This window comes from Epinephelus moara, chromosome 6 (genome assembly GCF_006386435.1).
Source record: "Epinephelus moara isolate mb chromosome 6, YSFRI_EMoa_1.0, whole genome shotgun sequence".
NCBI classification, from domain to species: Eukaryota; Metazoa; Chordata; class Actinopteri; order Perciformes; family Serranidae; genus Epinephelus; species Epinephelus moara.
Window position 1 is genome coordinate 14,702,083 of NC_065511.1, and position 14,324 is coordinate 14,716,406.

Sequence of the window (14,324 nt, forward strand, 5' to 3'; positions counted from 1 at the left end):
TAAACACATACAGTAACCCTCAACACACTCACACACACATACAGTATCTATGTACAGTAGGTTCCCTTTGCTGACATGAAAACCTAGTGATCACTCTAGTTCCTCGTTGGCAGAGAAAATAAAAAGGAAGCTGGACAATGTGACTAGTAAGTCTTTGTATTTAAGGAAGACAAAAAGGCACATCACTGACTTTACTAGAGTAGAGAGGGTAGACTGGATCACAGAGTCACAGAGTGAGGGGAGAAGGAGACGGGAGGTAATAGAAGGAGTAAGGCCAGGAGACAACAACAAAACAAGCAACAACCACAGCAGGAAGAAGAACATGGGTGGACGAGTGGCACAGAGCTGCTGGCTGCTGCTCACACTCTCTGTGGAAGGTAAGACCCACATTTAGCATTGTGAAGAAGGTATCCGTCTGGAGTTTCAACACTGACTGAAGAGAATTAACTGGAAGTGTGAAGTGACATTAATGTGGCATAAAAACTAATCTGTAAAATAAAAATATAACATTTTTTGGAAAATAGAAATACCCCATTATACTGTAACTTGGTGGTTATGATATAGTAACTTTCTATATATTATGTTTCTCTCAGGTATTCTTGCAGGTGATTGGTCAGTTCATCTCCCCTCGGGTCCTATCTGTGCTGTGACTGGTTCCTCTGTTGTTCTCCCTTGTTCCTATGACTACCCCCAAAGTTCTAATGAAACCGAGGAAGAAGGACGGCTCTCTGCTCAGGTGATTCAATAAAGAAGGCATTGTTAGCAGTTCCCATATATCCTGCAGTAACTGGACGACTTCCTCTGCCAGGACTCAGATCTGGAATCAGGGTGAATAGAAACGTGCAGCTACAGGGGGGGTTGATTGAGGATAACTGCATTCAACTATTTTAATCTTGCGCTTGATATTTGGGAAGATTTTTTTAATATAAAGTCAGCCTAAAGACAGCATCTGCTATTTTACAGTATACTTTATCCCTTGTTCAAAAGCTCCTTGTTTTTTATTTTTAGCAACTCTGTTTATTTTTCTCTATTAGGGTGGAGGAGGAGGACAGTACAAAGTTTTGTCTGAAATGTGGTGTCTCGAAGACAGTCGTTGCCTCACATCAAGGTATTGTTTAAAACGCACAGAAACTCATAGCACAGGGTTTAAACAAAGTATCTAAGTCTATCTGTCTGTCTGTCTGTCTGTCTGTCTGTCTGTCTGTCTGTCTCAGATACGTTTTCCACAGTGATGGTATCTTCCCAGATCCATCCTACCAGAACAGGGTGGAGTACCTGGGACAACCCGGAACCAGAAACTGTTCTCTGAGGATTTCTGATCTGAGGCAGTCGGACAGCGGAGCGTATGTGTTTTACCTCATCACCAGCCACCCGACAGAGAAGATGCCAGAGCAGAGCGGTGTACAGCTGCTGGTGGCAGGTGGGAATATTTTATTTACTCCTAACACTACAACTGATCATAATCAACATGGTCAGCACCACCATAATCATAACCGTCATCATCCTTCATCATCATCCAGAAAAGCATGATCATCACCACAATCATAGGAAATTATATAACAATGATATAAAGTTCAAAACAGCATCATCACATCACATTACAGCCATTTTTTCCATCATGGTGATTTTTTTAATAGGGAGCTGATTTCCATCAATGTGCCTTGATTTTCACCCATAGTTCACATTCATTTCAAGGTCTTAAAAAAAGGTTGTTTCAAACCTGTTTGCACGGACCAGCCCCAGTACACAAACCACAAAGTCCTTATGTTTGTCCTTCCTCTATTTTGTGACTGTTTAAATCCATCTTTTTGTCTCATGGCACACTGTCTTACTGCCTGTCTGTCTTCATACCTGTCTGCCCAGGAGTAACTGCCCCGTTACAATGACAGCGTTGAGTGGAAGCTGGTAATTGTTCAAGAAAGAACCATAAAACTAAGAATATTATGTAAAGTGTTGATGTTTAGCACCAGTACTTGAATTGCACTTCCTTTATGCAACTCTGTGTCTGAAGGCTTGTGCTATTTATGAGAAGTAGAAGTGAAACTGACCACTGACAGGATATAAATAATGTATAAACTCAGCCTGACATAATAACCTGTTTCATGTCAACCAACAGTTTTGATTCTGATGACAAACATGTAGGGACAGACTGTGAATTTGCTGAACTTAAAAAAGAGGGGATTAAGTGTAATTTAAGGTATTAGAGCGTAGGTGGGTGGTGTTGGGAAGTGTTGGTGTTGCTCCACCACAGAGTTATTCTTGAAAAGTTATTGAGAAACGTCTGTGTGAAGTCACACTCTTGTTGTTTTCTTGTTTTTGTCTCTGTTGCCACACTGTGTCATGCTTTGAGATTAAACACAGAGAATTTCTGGCAATCTGTAGGATGAACAAAACAATAAATAACACTAGAATCCAGCAGGGTAGAAATCAATTATCAGAGAAATGATTTTCTTCTCAGATTGGGTGCAAACAATCATGTTACATTGTATTGTTCATGACAGCTGCACACTAATACTGTAGTTAAAAAAGGATGTGGTTTGGCCATGAAGAGTTAAGTCCAGTTCGTAAAGCCACTGAATGTTTAGAGAAAGAAAAAAATCATTACTGGAAAAACATTTTCCAGTAAAAGCAACACCTTTTAGCGTAATGTTAAAGGGAAACTTCAGTATTTTTAAACCTGGACCCTATTTTCCAATGTTTTTCTGTCTTAGTGACTGTCCATCCATCCATCCATTTTCATAACCCCTTATCCTCTTGAGGGTCACGGGGGGGCTGGAGCCTATCCCAGCTGACATTGGGCGGGAGGCAGGATATACCCTGGACAGGTCACCAGACTATCACAGGGCTGACACATAGAGACAGACAACCATTCACACTCACATTCACACCTACGGCCAATTTAGAGTCACCAATTAACCTGCGTGTCTTTGGACTGTGGGAACTGTGGGAACCAGGAACCCTCTTGCTGTGAGGCGACAGTGCTAACCACTACACCATGCCACCTGTCTTAGTGACTAATGGAGACAAAAAAATTTAAATTTGTCCATTACTGAGAGACACAGCTGCAACTGCAGTAGCAAAACAGGCTGCAATGTAATCTGTGCACCTTCAATTTACGCCCACCAAAAGTGCTTGTTTTTGCCACTGATAAGCTCAGACTGTTATTATAGTGTCCAACATCAATATGGAAAAGACCCTACAGGCAAATTAAACATTTTTCCATCTCTTTTACTGGTCTGTTTGTTATTGTGGCCAAGTCTTGCTCAAGGAGAAGTCTCGTTCTGCAGTCTCGTGAGATGTGACTTGTTGCAAGAAAAACAATAGTAGATACATTAGTGAAGGTTGGAGAGAGGAGTGCCACGAATAGGTTATTGTACTGGTGTACAGAAAGTGCAGCTTTGTTTTTTGTTTTGGTTTTTTATCTTAAAGATTGTCATTGTCATGGCTGAGTATTTGGCTAATTCTGACAATGTGGAAAAGTCCGCAAGATTTCAGAACGAGACTTTTCCATGACAGAGACTTGGTTACACACTGTAACAAATAGACCAGATCAGCGAAAGGTAGAGAAAATTCTTTCATTTCTCTGTAGATTTGTTTCTATAATGTTTCCAAACACTTATAATAACAGTCTGAGCCTGTCAGTGGCAAAAACAAGCACTTTCATTCATGGATATACTTTGACAGTGCGAAATTGCCCGTGGAGAATACACTGCAGCCTGTTTTCACTGCTGCAGCTGCAGCAGTCTCTCTCAGTACTGGACCGATTCTAATAACTGTTGTTCTTATTGGTCACTTAGACACAAAAACATGTGAGAATAGGGTCCAGGTTAAAAATACCGGTGTTTTCCTCGAGGCTTGGACAGGACAGAGTTTATTATTTTATGGTCAACTAGACCCCACAGAAGTCACATCCTGAATGTGTTTGTTTTACTGAGAATATGTGGACCATTCTTATAATTAAACATACACACAGTGGGTTTTTAAAAGGCAGATACAAATATCTTTTAGAAGCATACAGAAATGAGTAAAATGCAGCAGTTTAACTTTGATTTTTCCACTACAATTGGGTTTTTGGTCACAGATCACTCGCAAACACTTTCCCTCTTTCCTGACAATTGTTTTCTCCAGACTCCTCCAGTGCAGTCACAGTGTCAGCGAGCCCGTCCAGTGACATCACGGAGGGCGTGGCCTTACGTCTGGCCTGCTGCAGCCCTGCTGCCAGTCCACAGGCTCGTTTCAGTTGGTACAAGAGCACAAGCACCAGCCTGAGACACAGTGGGCCGGTGTGGAACATCAGTGACGTTACATCTGAAGAATCTGGCAGCTACTACTGTGAGATACAGACTGGAGATAATGTGCAGAAGTCAGCAATAATGCCCATTGATGTAGAGTGTAAGTGAAGTTAAATCCTGATTTAAATTCACATTATCATTATTATTATAAATGAGTCATCTAACCTATTGCTGCGCTGAACATAAGTTAAGCAGGGTGTTTCAACAGAGGATTTCTTCATAAGCTGGATGAAGAAACTTCCCTGCACAGTTTCAAAACTGCAGTTAAACTTTGGTTTGATGAATGAGTGAAAAGCAGTCAGTGTTTTGACAGAATCTCACATGACTTGAAGCCAGGTGTAACTGACCTGTCATCTTTTTCCTGTTTAGACTCTCCTCGAAACACAGCTGTCTCCGTCTCTTCTCATGAAGTGGTACAGGACGGACATCCTGTAACTCTGACCTGCAGCAGTGATGCCAACCCGCCTGTCCACACATACACCTGGTACCAGGGTGCAGCATGTCTCCCTACAGCAGACAAAAGCTTTTATCCAGCAAAAATATCCCCGGCTAGACCCACAGGAAGTGGCCTGACACTCAGCAGTTCCAGCATCACCACTGAGCAATGTGGGCAGCACTGCTGTGTGGCACGTAACAGACATGGATCACAGACTCACAGCGTCACACTCGCAGGTCCCAAAGGTAGGAGACGTACTCAGCACCAGGATGTTCTTGGTCCAAGGTCTAGCCATACACATGCATATTGTATTAAAGAGTGCTGCCTGAGACATTTGTGCTGGCTCTGATCCCTTTTCTGTCCCCGTCTGACTCTTCAGGAGACAAATCGTTGATCATCGGACTGATTGTTGGGGCTCTACTGGTTATTATGGCCATAGTGGCCATTGTCATAGCAAGGTGAGTTCTTTGCTTCTCTTACCGCCGATCAGTATTACTACATTGTCATTGTTTCTTGTTATATTTTCATCAGCATTTCAGCATCAGGAATTTTAAGAGATACCATTGGACTGGTGGATATTATAGTAAAAATAATGGATTTAAAACAAACAAACAGACATAAATCAAGCACCATAGTCACTGCTTCAGTATGAATCTAGGGTTGTATTTTACTCTTAACGTCACTGGTGGGCATGTTAATACTATACAATACTGCATGGTATATTTTTAATAATGTAGATGCCAGTGATTTTTGATGAGTTATTTCTGTCTGTCCTTTCAGGAGCCGGAAGCCATCCAGACAGCAGTCGTACGTCCTCACCGAGACAACTGCTACAGCACCTTAAGGTCTCAGCAAGTCTGGGACAAACACCCTACAACCACCAAAAGCATAAGACACCTTTTTTATTTAATTAAAGGAACTCCTTTGGACACTTGTATGTTACCTCCATGCCTCATATTGCCAAGTAAACCTCTTTAACACAAGCACAGCCGCCTTCAAACCAGCATCAATAACACATGCTGTAGCACAGTTTGGCCTGCTTGAGGCCATGACTGAAATCAAGTACACAGAATAAAAACAAGTCTGTTGATAGCGGCAATCACTCATACAGTGTGCGACATCCTGAAGATCACATGATGGACTTTGCTAAACATTTAAGCATGCAGGACACAATTCTGAAATGTTTACTCCATGGATTTCAATGCACTGAGCTCAACGAAGATGGGCTTTAAAGACTAAATGCTTAATCAGAAAACCAACAGAACTGAAGGAAACTGTCTTTACTCTGTGGGCTCGTGATCTCATCATTGGTTCCATTTGTTTAAGTGCAATTGTGCTGCTGTCAGGATTCAACCAAGTGATCTTCAAGAAAAGAATATTTATTAAAACAAGAAAATAGACTGTTGCCTCTTCTAATGACCAAAATCCTAGTTTGTGCTCTAGTAGGTTGAACTGCTGCAAGGGCAGATGTAAATTTGAATACATCCTCCATGGTTAATAACATATGAAGACCACATCCAGAGTTATTGTAAGGACTTGGATTTTAACAACACGCCACAGAGTGCACCCAGTACTGTGTAAGCAATGTCCAGAAACAGCTGGTACCGAGAGCCTGTTAGTGATGATGATGAGCCTGAAGATGATGATGCAAAATATGGACATAATGATCCAATTAAACGCTGTTGGCAGTGAGGACTGGGTCACATCTGTGTGGTTTTGAGTAAACTCTCCAGTGTGATAAGGCTCTAACAGATACTGACCAGAGCCTGAGGATGAAAACCAGGAGGACAGTGACTCTGACACCCGGACATTCATTTACAAAATGTTCTTTGATATCAACTCTTCATCTCATTAGTCTATTTTTAGAATTTTGCTTTAGTCTGATTTGTTATATTGGAGTGAGCTGAGCAAAGGGGTGCAAACGTTCTCTATTTTTAAAATGCTAATTAAGTAAACAAGGAAGTACAGTGCTTCATTTCCCAAATGTTTAAAGAGACAGTGTCACATAATGTATGTGCATATCACTTGTTGTTTTCTTTGGCTGTGTTTACTGTTTAACATTTCTGTGATGTGTTAAAGCTGGAGTAAGCAGTTTTTATGTAGTTTGTTTTTTGGTGTCTTTGGGCAAAAAAAAAATCATTAAAAACTTTGAGTATATTGTAATTTAAGTAAACTGAGAGAAAACTAGACCTCTGCACTTCCTCTTGGCTCTGTTGTCAGGCTTTAGAAAATCTAGCCTTTGACAGGAGCCTTTGGCCAATCCCAGATCATTTCAGAGAGAGGGCGTTCCTATTGGCTGTTCTACAAATGCAGATGCATGTGCATGTCCTAACAGTGGAAACCTGATTCAATGATGGAGCATGGAGTTGCTTTTCTAGCACTGGCAAAGCAACCCAAAAGAGGAAGACGGACTCATCAAACAGGAAGCCTAAAGGATAAAGGCAACATATCAGTATCAGCAAAGTGTTTCAGAGACGGAGAGAAAATGTTGCTAACAATTTAGCCTTCTGCTAACCAGAGCCAAAGGTTCATGGCTGCAGCTGATTCAAAGGGCTTTAAAGGCCCATATAAAACAAAGAGAAGGGTGATTCTCATAGAATTGCCACTATCCATAGGCGTACATTTCAGGGGACGCAGGGGACGCAGGGGACACGTCTCCCCCAATGCTAGAATGTGTATTGGTAACCCCCAATAAAAACATAAAAGCAGCACAGGACTTTTATTTTGACAAACTTAAAAACATTTCCATCATAAATTGATGCAAAAAAGGTGCAAATTGGTGCCTAAAAATTCTCCAGAGTGCAAGGAATTAAGAGTTTGACACTCAGAATTTTCTGAGTGCGGACCCCCAAACCCCCCTTCATGAGTTCCCCTCCAGTGTTGAAAGAACCCCTACGCCCTTGCCGCTATACAACAGCATCACAATTAAAATTAAAATTGGGATGACTGAAAGAGATGATTAATAAGGTACTTGTACAGATTACTATATGCCTGTGCTCATCTGGTGGGAGAGGCTTAGGACAAAGAGGGCAAAGCTGCAGCAAGACAGCGTGTTTTCAAAATCTGGCTTTTTTTTTCCTTTCCAGAAAACTGCCTACCCCAGCTTTAATGAGAAGTAAGGTAGCTAGCGGTGCACATATTATAAAGCCATTAATTCAAACATATATTCAGAACTTCTCATTTTAAAGCTGTTTTATGTGTATGTCATCTGGGATTTGTTTTACATGCATTTAGTACTGTATACTGAAGAGTAATACCAAGATTTACAAAGTGTGTGATAGCTTAGATTGAATAAAAAGCTTTTTTAACTTTACATTTTCCAGCACTTCACTGCTTCAAAAGAAAACTGCCTTAGAAACATGTTAATAACACATTCTTTAATAAAAGGATGAAAAATAATTAGAAAAGTTGTCAATCAGGAGGGCATGACAAGAAAGCCTTACAAAAACATAATCTATACAGGTATTACAGCAGAAAATTTGAAATGCTTGTTCTTGTGCAGGTGTGAAATGTGTTAACAGGTGTCACTAGTTTTCACCAGGAGGTACACAATAAGATAATTAAATAGTGATCGATCGCTGATTATTACCACACTGACCAGAGTGCTGTCATCTGTGTGAGGCATACGTTGATCAGTAAACAGTGTGAAACAAACGTAAAAATGCATTGACCCTATAAATGCTGTACTGTTGGTGTTGTTTTAATATCATAAAATCTTAAACCTTTAACCTCAACTCTCACTGTACTATGCTAATAACATTTGCAACATTTATAAGTTTGGAAGAACATAATGTACATGAGTATTTTAAACACAAGGGGGCAGCATATCCTGGTTTGACCACAATGATCCTGAATACAGTCTGTTGAACCCATACTGAGCAACTCCACTGACAAATAATCAGCAACAACACTTTCATGAGGAAATAGCTTGATGTAGTTACATTTGCAAGGTTGTGGTTATTTAATTGATGAAATAAACATGAGTGATGTTTCTTGATAATGTTACAAACCATAACCCTTCTGTCTCCAGTGTCAGGAGAGGGAGTGAACGTTCACACAGACAGGAGTCAGTGAGGGGTGTTGCTGCATTTTTCATGCTGACAAACTTGCTGTTCAACTGTGTTTTCGGTGGAGCTCCGAACAGCAACAAACCACAGGCATTCTCAAGTCATGTACGGAGTGTAATGAAATGTCATCAGGCTCAGGCGGAGGCAATCTGCAGACATTTTCTTCTGTGTAACTTTGTTTTTGATTTTGGTCATGACGATGTATTCATAATCATTGCTGCTCTCCTGAAACATAACAGGGTAACATTTAGACATTTTGTGTTAAACTGTCGTCCATTTTATTTAAACAGAACCTGGTCCTTCTTATCTTTTCATCCACAACATTATTACGTTTCTTCCTGCTATAACAATGAAAAAGAAAAGCATGTGTGAACTATTTAACCTTTCATGACAATCGTACTATGAAATGTCACAGCACAGGAGTGTTATAAAAAAAGTTCACTTACCATGTCAAGATCATTACAATTGTAGCAACACGGTGATTAAGACTGTACTAACAAGGGAAATGACATGGTTACCTGTTGGTAGAGGTAGAAAAAAACTGTGTAAGAAATTAAACTTAAATTAAGATTTTTAATTATACTTCAGCAAATACATATTTTAAAAAATGTAGTTGATATTTTTTTAAATTTCATATCACCGCATTTTAACAAGTAGTTTCGGATCTAACTCAAGATATATAATTACATATGTGACCAATAAAATTTGTTTCCCTCAAATTCTGCCAGTCAGGCTACTTTGCAACATTAGAACTGTTATTCCTTATTAGATGAGCTGTTGATCACATATCAGTACAATCCCTGAACAGGCTGTAAGTGTATCAGTAATCTATCTGCTTATCTTACCTGCATGCTCACTGTCTGTATTTCCCACTATTACTGCTTCTGACAGTGGATGCAGCAGTACCTCGGTTGAGTTGTTTCCCCCCACTGTGTTCCTGGCCTGGCAGAGGTAGAGTCCAGTGTAGGACGCCTCCACAGAGGGGAGAGACAGCACCTGTCCTGAGCCCACATACAGCATGGACCTGAAACTGGAAGCAGTACCCCTGTACCAGGTGTAGCTGTCTGCTGCAGGGTTAGCAGCACTGTGGCAAGTCAGGTTCACACTGGTGCCTACTGTCAGGTTCGCAGGATAGCTCATCTCAACAGATACATTCATTGGGGGATCTGTGGTAAAAACACAGCCACTGTGCTGTTATATAAATTCACTAAGAGGTTGTATTTTTTTGTACAAGTTTTAAAAAATAATCATGGCTGATTCTGACCATTTATAGAAAAAATATAATTATCAAAGTGTATTTTACTCAAAAAAGTAAAGACATTTTGGAAAATATGCTTTCTCCCTTTCTCAGTGATAATTTCATGAGAAGACTGATGGGCCTGCCTCTCTCATGGTTGTAAGGTAAATACAAAGCTACCATCAGTAGTGGTTTAGTGGTTTGAAAAAGTGCAGCAAATGTGCCTTTTGCATGCCCCTATGGTAGATAGAAGATAATGAAGTGCCCTCCAGGGTGCCTTTCCAGCAGAGAAAATGAGATGCCGTGCCCTCTAGGGTGCCTTAAAATTAGCTACCAAGCATCACCTACTGGTTTGCAGTTTGCCACTTTGACGCCTCAAGTTTAGCATTTTTTCCATCACCATCTTGGTTTTTTGGAGCCAGAAGTGACCAGTGTTCTGACCAAGAAGCAGAGGACACTATTGGCAGACAGTCTGCCACTCAAAGCGACCATGCCCTCATTTATTTGTAATTTTAAGGAGGAAATTAGTTTGAGAGAGTGAAACCGTTTTTTTGTACCAGGCTATAAACATGATTATTTCTGCTGTAAAGTTGGGCATTTTAACATGGGGGTCTATGGGGGATTGACTGTCCTCTTGAGCGGCCTCAAGTGGCCATTCAAAGAACTGCAGTTTTTGGCACTTGTGTTGGCTTCTTTTTTTCAGCCCCAGAGGTTGCTGCTTGGAGAAAACGTGATGCGCCTGAGTTCACCACTGATAAGCAGTAGTAAGTATTTACCCAAAATGTAAAACTATTCCTCTAGGCACATGCACCACACAGTGAAATACCAGTGTCTCAACCAACAGTGTCATAGTAAAACATACTTACACTGAACATCCAGAGACACAGGGTCAGACATCACTGACTCCTGTCCTTCAAAAGCACATACATAATTGCCAGCATCCTCTGCTTTAGCCTCAAACTCTGGTTTGGTTACTGGACTCCCATCTTTGAACCAGACTATGTTGGAAAGTTGGCAGGATGTTCTGCACTCAAGGGTCACTTTGTCTCCTGCTCTCACTGGGTCAGGGTGTACTCTGGCACTCAGCTCTGGGCAACAATAAAGAAACAGAGAGCATGAGATCAGAAAAAGCTAAGAACAGTAAACATGAATAGTAACACTCCATGTAGAATAACTGTACCTGTGACAGTCAGGTGCACTGATGTTTTACTCCGCCTTCCAAATAACTCTGTATCAAACTTGAAGTAGTAATGTCCAGTGTCATTAATCTGCAGGTCATGAATTGCCAGGCTGCAGTTGTGCTGTAGATCACCAATATATTCAGAACGATTCTGATATGAAGGAAGTTCTGAGAGCGCAACACGTTTCCAGGTGCCATTTTTTGATGCCCCTTTGAACCATGCACTCGATTTAACAGTTTCCGAATCTGGGTAGGTGTACGAGCACCCGAGCTTTACTGATGATCCCTTTAAGGCACAAGTGTTTGGGTTTTCAAAAGACACTGACCCACCAACACCCGTAGTTCCTGCAGAGAGACCATGATATCAATTTATATGTTAAATTATTACTGTTTGTGCAGGGTTAAAAAAAGAATCAGAGGAAAAGGAGACATACTGCTCTGCAACAATTTTTCTTTAACTTTAGGATGGAACATGAATTAAAGGGAGTGAATTTATCAGAAAAGTGAAGACCATACATTTGTTTTCAGATGTGAAGAAGGTACAATAAAATTATGGGTTCTTAAAAGATAAAAAAAAAAACAAAAAAAAAACTGAATTTACAAGAAAATTTCCAGAAAATTCCGGCCAAACAGCCAAGTTATAAATGAACTAACCACACTTTATTGGCCCTTGTGGAAAACAAGCTTTAAACACAAAATTAAACACAGACCAAAATATTTTTATGTGCAAGTTCTCTGCTGCTCCTGAAGCTTGAAATTGAGCTTCTAATTTTTGCAAAGTTTCTGGTCATTGGAAGAGGAGAAAGATTTTAATGAGCACATCAAAAAAATGTAACTTTGTGAGGAGGGTGTCGGCCATAACCCCCGTGAAAATAACATTTTTAATTAAAATAAATAACCCCCAATAATATGGGGTTGGCTATTACTTTTTTTGCTTGCGAGCTTGTTTAGAAACAGTAACCAAGAGTCCTGCATATACAGTACCTATACCTTTAACAGATCATTTCATATGTATTCAACAACATAACAAAGTGCAATAAAAACAAAATGGACAAGTTATATAAAAGTAAATTAGATGATTCAGAATTATAAAGTAGTCTAGTTATGGAGGGAAGCAAAAACAAGTGACTTAATTTATGCATTTTAAAGAATAACACTTAAACGTAAATTGAAGAATTATCTCTCCTTACCTGACGTCAGGATCAGAAGCACCAGCACTGCGATCATCTTCTCCATCAATGAAAAACACAAGATTTCGGTATGGATGTGAGTTTTAGAGATTTGATGAGCTCTCTCAGGGGGCATGGCAGCAAGCAGCATGGATCAGGAGCGGAGGATGAGAGGAAATGAGTAAACTAAGCACTTCTGGGTATAAAATGAGAAGTTGTTAACGAGTGATGTTGGGCTAGGCTGACAGAGAAAAAACATGTTCAAACAGGCAGAAAAGACACTCCCAAGTGAAAAGAAAATTTGTGTCACAATGACACAGTGAATGAATAGATTAAATATTGTAGCTCTTTTAGGAAGTGCCTTGAGACTGGGCTGGATATACAAACTTACATCTGATACATGAGCATGACGCCCCATGACTGTATATTATATTTGAGTGCAGGATGAGTCATGGAGGGTAAAATAATATGTTACTGGGAAGTTAGATATATTTAAAAAATAAAATATAATCTTTTTTTAAAAAGTACATGCAGTTTGTGGTACAGTTATTGTAGGAAGGATATGATTGTGGGCAAAAGACAGTTGATAACTTCACAAAAAGAGAGAAGAAATGAGTCATTTTTAAATGGGGAAGTTGTGGCTGAAACTTCATTTCCATCTCACATCACTTTATGTACTGTCTGCGTGCATTGTTGCTTATATACATACATATATATATATATATTCTATTATCATTACTTCTTTTTTCTAGATCACATCAAAAGCTAGAAAAACAAGGCAGGTGTTTTACACAAAGGTCTTTTAAAGGGCAGCTACAGTCTCTTGCTTCAACAGGGAGAACGGCTGCCTCTGAAACACACCCACACTTTAACAGCACTGAGATGTTATCACTACTTCAGTCTGGTGTCTTGTTTCACTATTGTTTTGCACTTTTGCGACGTCAGTCAGCCAGTCTTTGATCCAGACTAACTGAAATATGTCAGAAACTACTGGATAGTTTTATTGGTGTATAGTTACCAGAAGTGTGCATGCATGGTTCTGGTTGTGAGTGTATTTTTAGTGCTGTGTCTGTACCAGGAGGTTATGGGAAGCAGAGGCTGGCTCTGTCTCAGGTGTTTATGTTGCAGACATTCTTCTGTTTTCTTTCCCGACAGCGTCTTAACGCCTTGGACTCTTAGCTGTTCCTCTACTGTTTTCACAGTCCTTTACCAGCTCAAACTGTTTTATGTTCACATTGTTCTGCATCTAGACATGTTGCTTATCTTTTGTTTTCAAGGAAATCTGCTGCATAGGATGACAAGTGTATATTATATTGACCTATTTCTGACATGTTGCTCTGGTCACGTAAATAAATAATATGACCATGTGTTTCATATGCTGGGATAGATGACGTCCTTGTAATGACACTTATATCTGTGTCTTGACACTAAGAGGTATCGTAAATCATATAAAGATATGCAAAACTGACATTTAATTATTCCTACAATTTTGTTCTAAATAAAAATATGAAGGTATGCAAAAATTGCTGCAAATTGCTCATTGATAGGTCAACCAAAAAGTCACCATGTACCACGTTTCATGAGGCAGCTGGGTAACTAGCATGCTGATGCTAACCAGCTTCACTTGACCCAGCAGCTGAGTAGCAAGAAACGGGAACTTTGCTTGGTCTTGAGGAGCTGCAGTGTTTATTTCTGGACAAAGTGAAGCCTGTGCTGTACATACTAACACTTAACAACTTAACTGTTAATTTCCTCTCTGCTCCAATCTATCTCGCTCAGCTGCACACCATGCATGCACCCACTAGGCACTGAAATCTGCGTAGTGGGAATGAGGAAAGACGAGAGTCTGTCTGCATGTTCTGCAGTATTTGCTCAGTTTGCTGTCACATCGCTCAACTACAAATTTGCAAAAACAACGATGAAATGAAAGTTCGGTCACAAAA

The 14,324-nt window shown here is 40.0% G+C and overlaps 2 protein-coding genes across 3 annotated transcripts; one reads left to right on the plus strand and one right to left on the minus strand.

Annotated features, from left to right (window-relative positions):
• Positions 1–244: 244 nt before the first annotated feature.
• Positions 245–8,041, plus strand: LOC126392037 (B-cell receptor CD22-like). 2 transcript variants are annotated; one of them, XM_050047146.1, is made up of 8 exons: positions 245–377; positions 594–736; positions 1,035–1,108; positions 1,215–1,420; positions 4,129–4,392; positions 4,662–4,973; positions 5,108–5,186; positions 5,509–8,041. In XM_050047146.1, the coding sequence occupies exons 1-8, from the start codon at positions 323–325 to the stop codon at positions 5,570–5,572; spliced, it is 1,197 nt and encodes a 398-aa protein (XP_049903103.1). In that variant the 5' UTR covers positions 245–322; the 3' UTR covers positions 5,573–8,041. The 2 variants fall into 2 exon arrangements, with proteins under 2 accessions (XP_049903103.1, XP_049903104.1); XM_050047147.1 differs by lacking the exon at positions 245–377 and having other exon boundaries at positions 701–828.
• A 129-nt stretch (positions 8,042–8,170) lies between these two features.
• On the minus strand, positions 8,171–12,574 carry LOC126392038 (carcinoembryonic antigen-related cell adhesion molecule 6-like). Its single transcript, XM_050047149.1, has 6 exons — positions 12,403–12,574; positions 11,213–11,557; positions 10,899–11,120; positions 9,641–9,961; positions 9,242–9,313; positions 8,171–9,020 (listed from the first exon to the last, which is right to left on the minus strand). Exons 1-5 carry the CDS (start codon positions 12,530–12,532, stop codon positions 9,255–9,257), a joined length of 1,077 nt encoding a protein of 358 aa, XP_049903106.1. The 5' UTR covers positions 12,533–12,574; the 3' UTR covers positions 8,171–9,020; positions 9,242–9,254.
• Between the last annotated feature and the right edge of the window lie 1,750 nt (positions 12,575–14,324).

Bases quoted from the DNA above. Each gene is read 5' to 3' on its own strand.
- LOC126392037 (XM_050047146.1), top strand. From the start codon at position 323: ATGGGTGGACGAGTGGCACAGAGCTGCTGGCTGCTGCTCACACTCTCT. The intron at 1,421-4,128 runs GTGGGAATATTT...TGTTTTCTCCAG, and splicing joins TGTACAGCTGCTGGTGGCAG to ACTCCTCCAGTGCAGTCACA. The intron at 4,393-4,661 runs GTAAGTGAAGTT...TTTCCTGTTTAG, and splicing joins AATGCCCATTGATGTAGAGT to ACTCTCCTCGAAACACAGCT.
- LOC126392038 (XM_050047149.1), bottom strand. From the start codon at position 12,532: ATGCTGCTTGCTGCCATGCCCCCTGAGAGAGCTCATCAAATCTCTAAA. The intron at 11,558-12,402 runs GTAAGGAGAGAT...GTCTCTCTGCAG, and splicing joins GCTTCTGATCCTGACGTCAG to GAACTACGGGTGTTGGTGGG. The intron at 9,962-10,898 runs GTAAGTATGTTT...TTTTTACCACAG, and splicing joins TGTGTCTCTGGATGTTCAGT to ATCCCCCAATGAATGTATCT.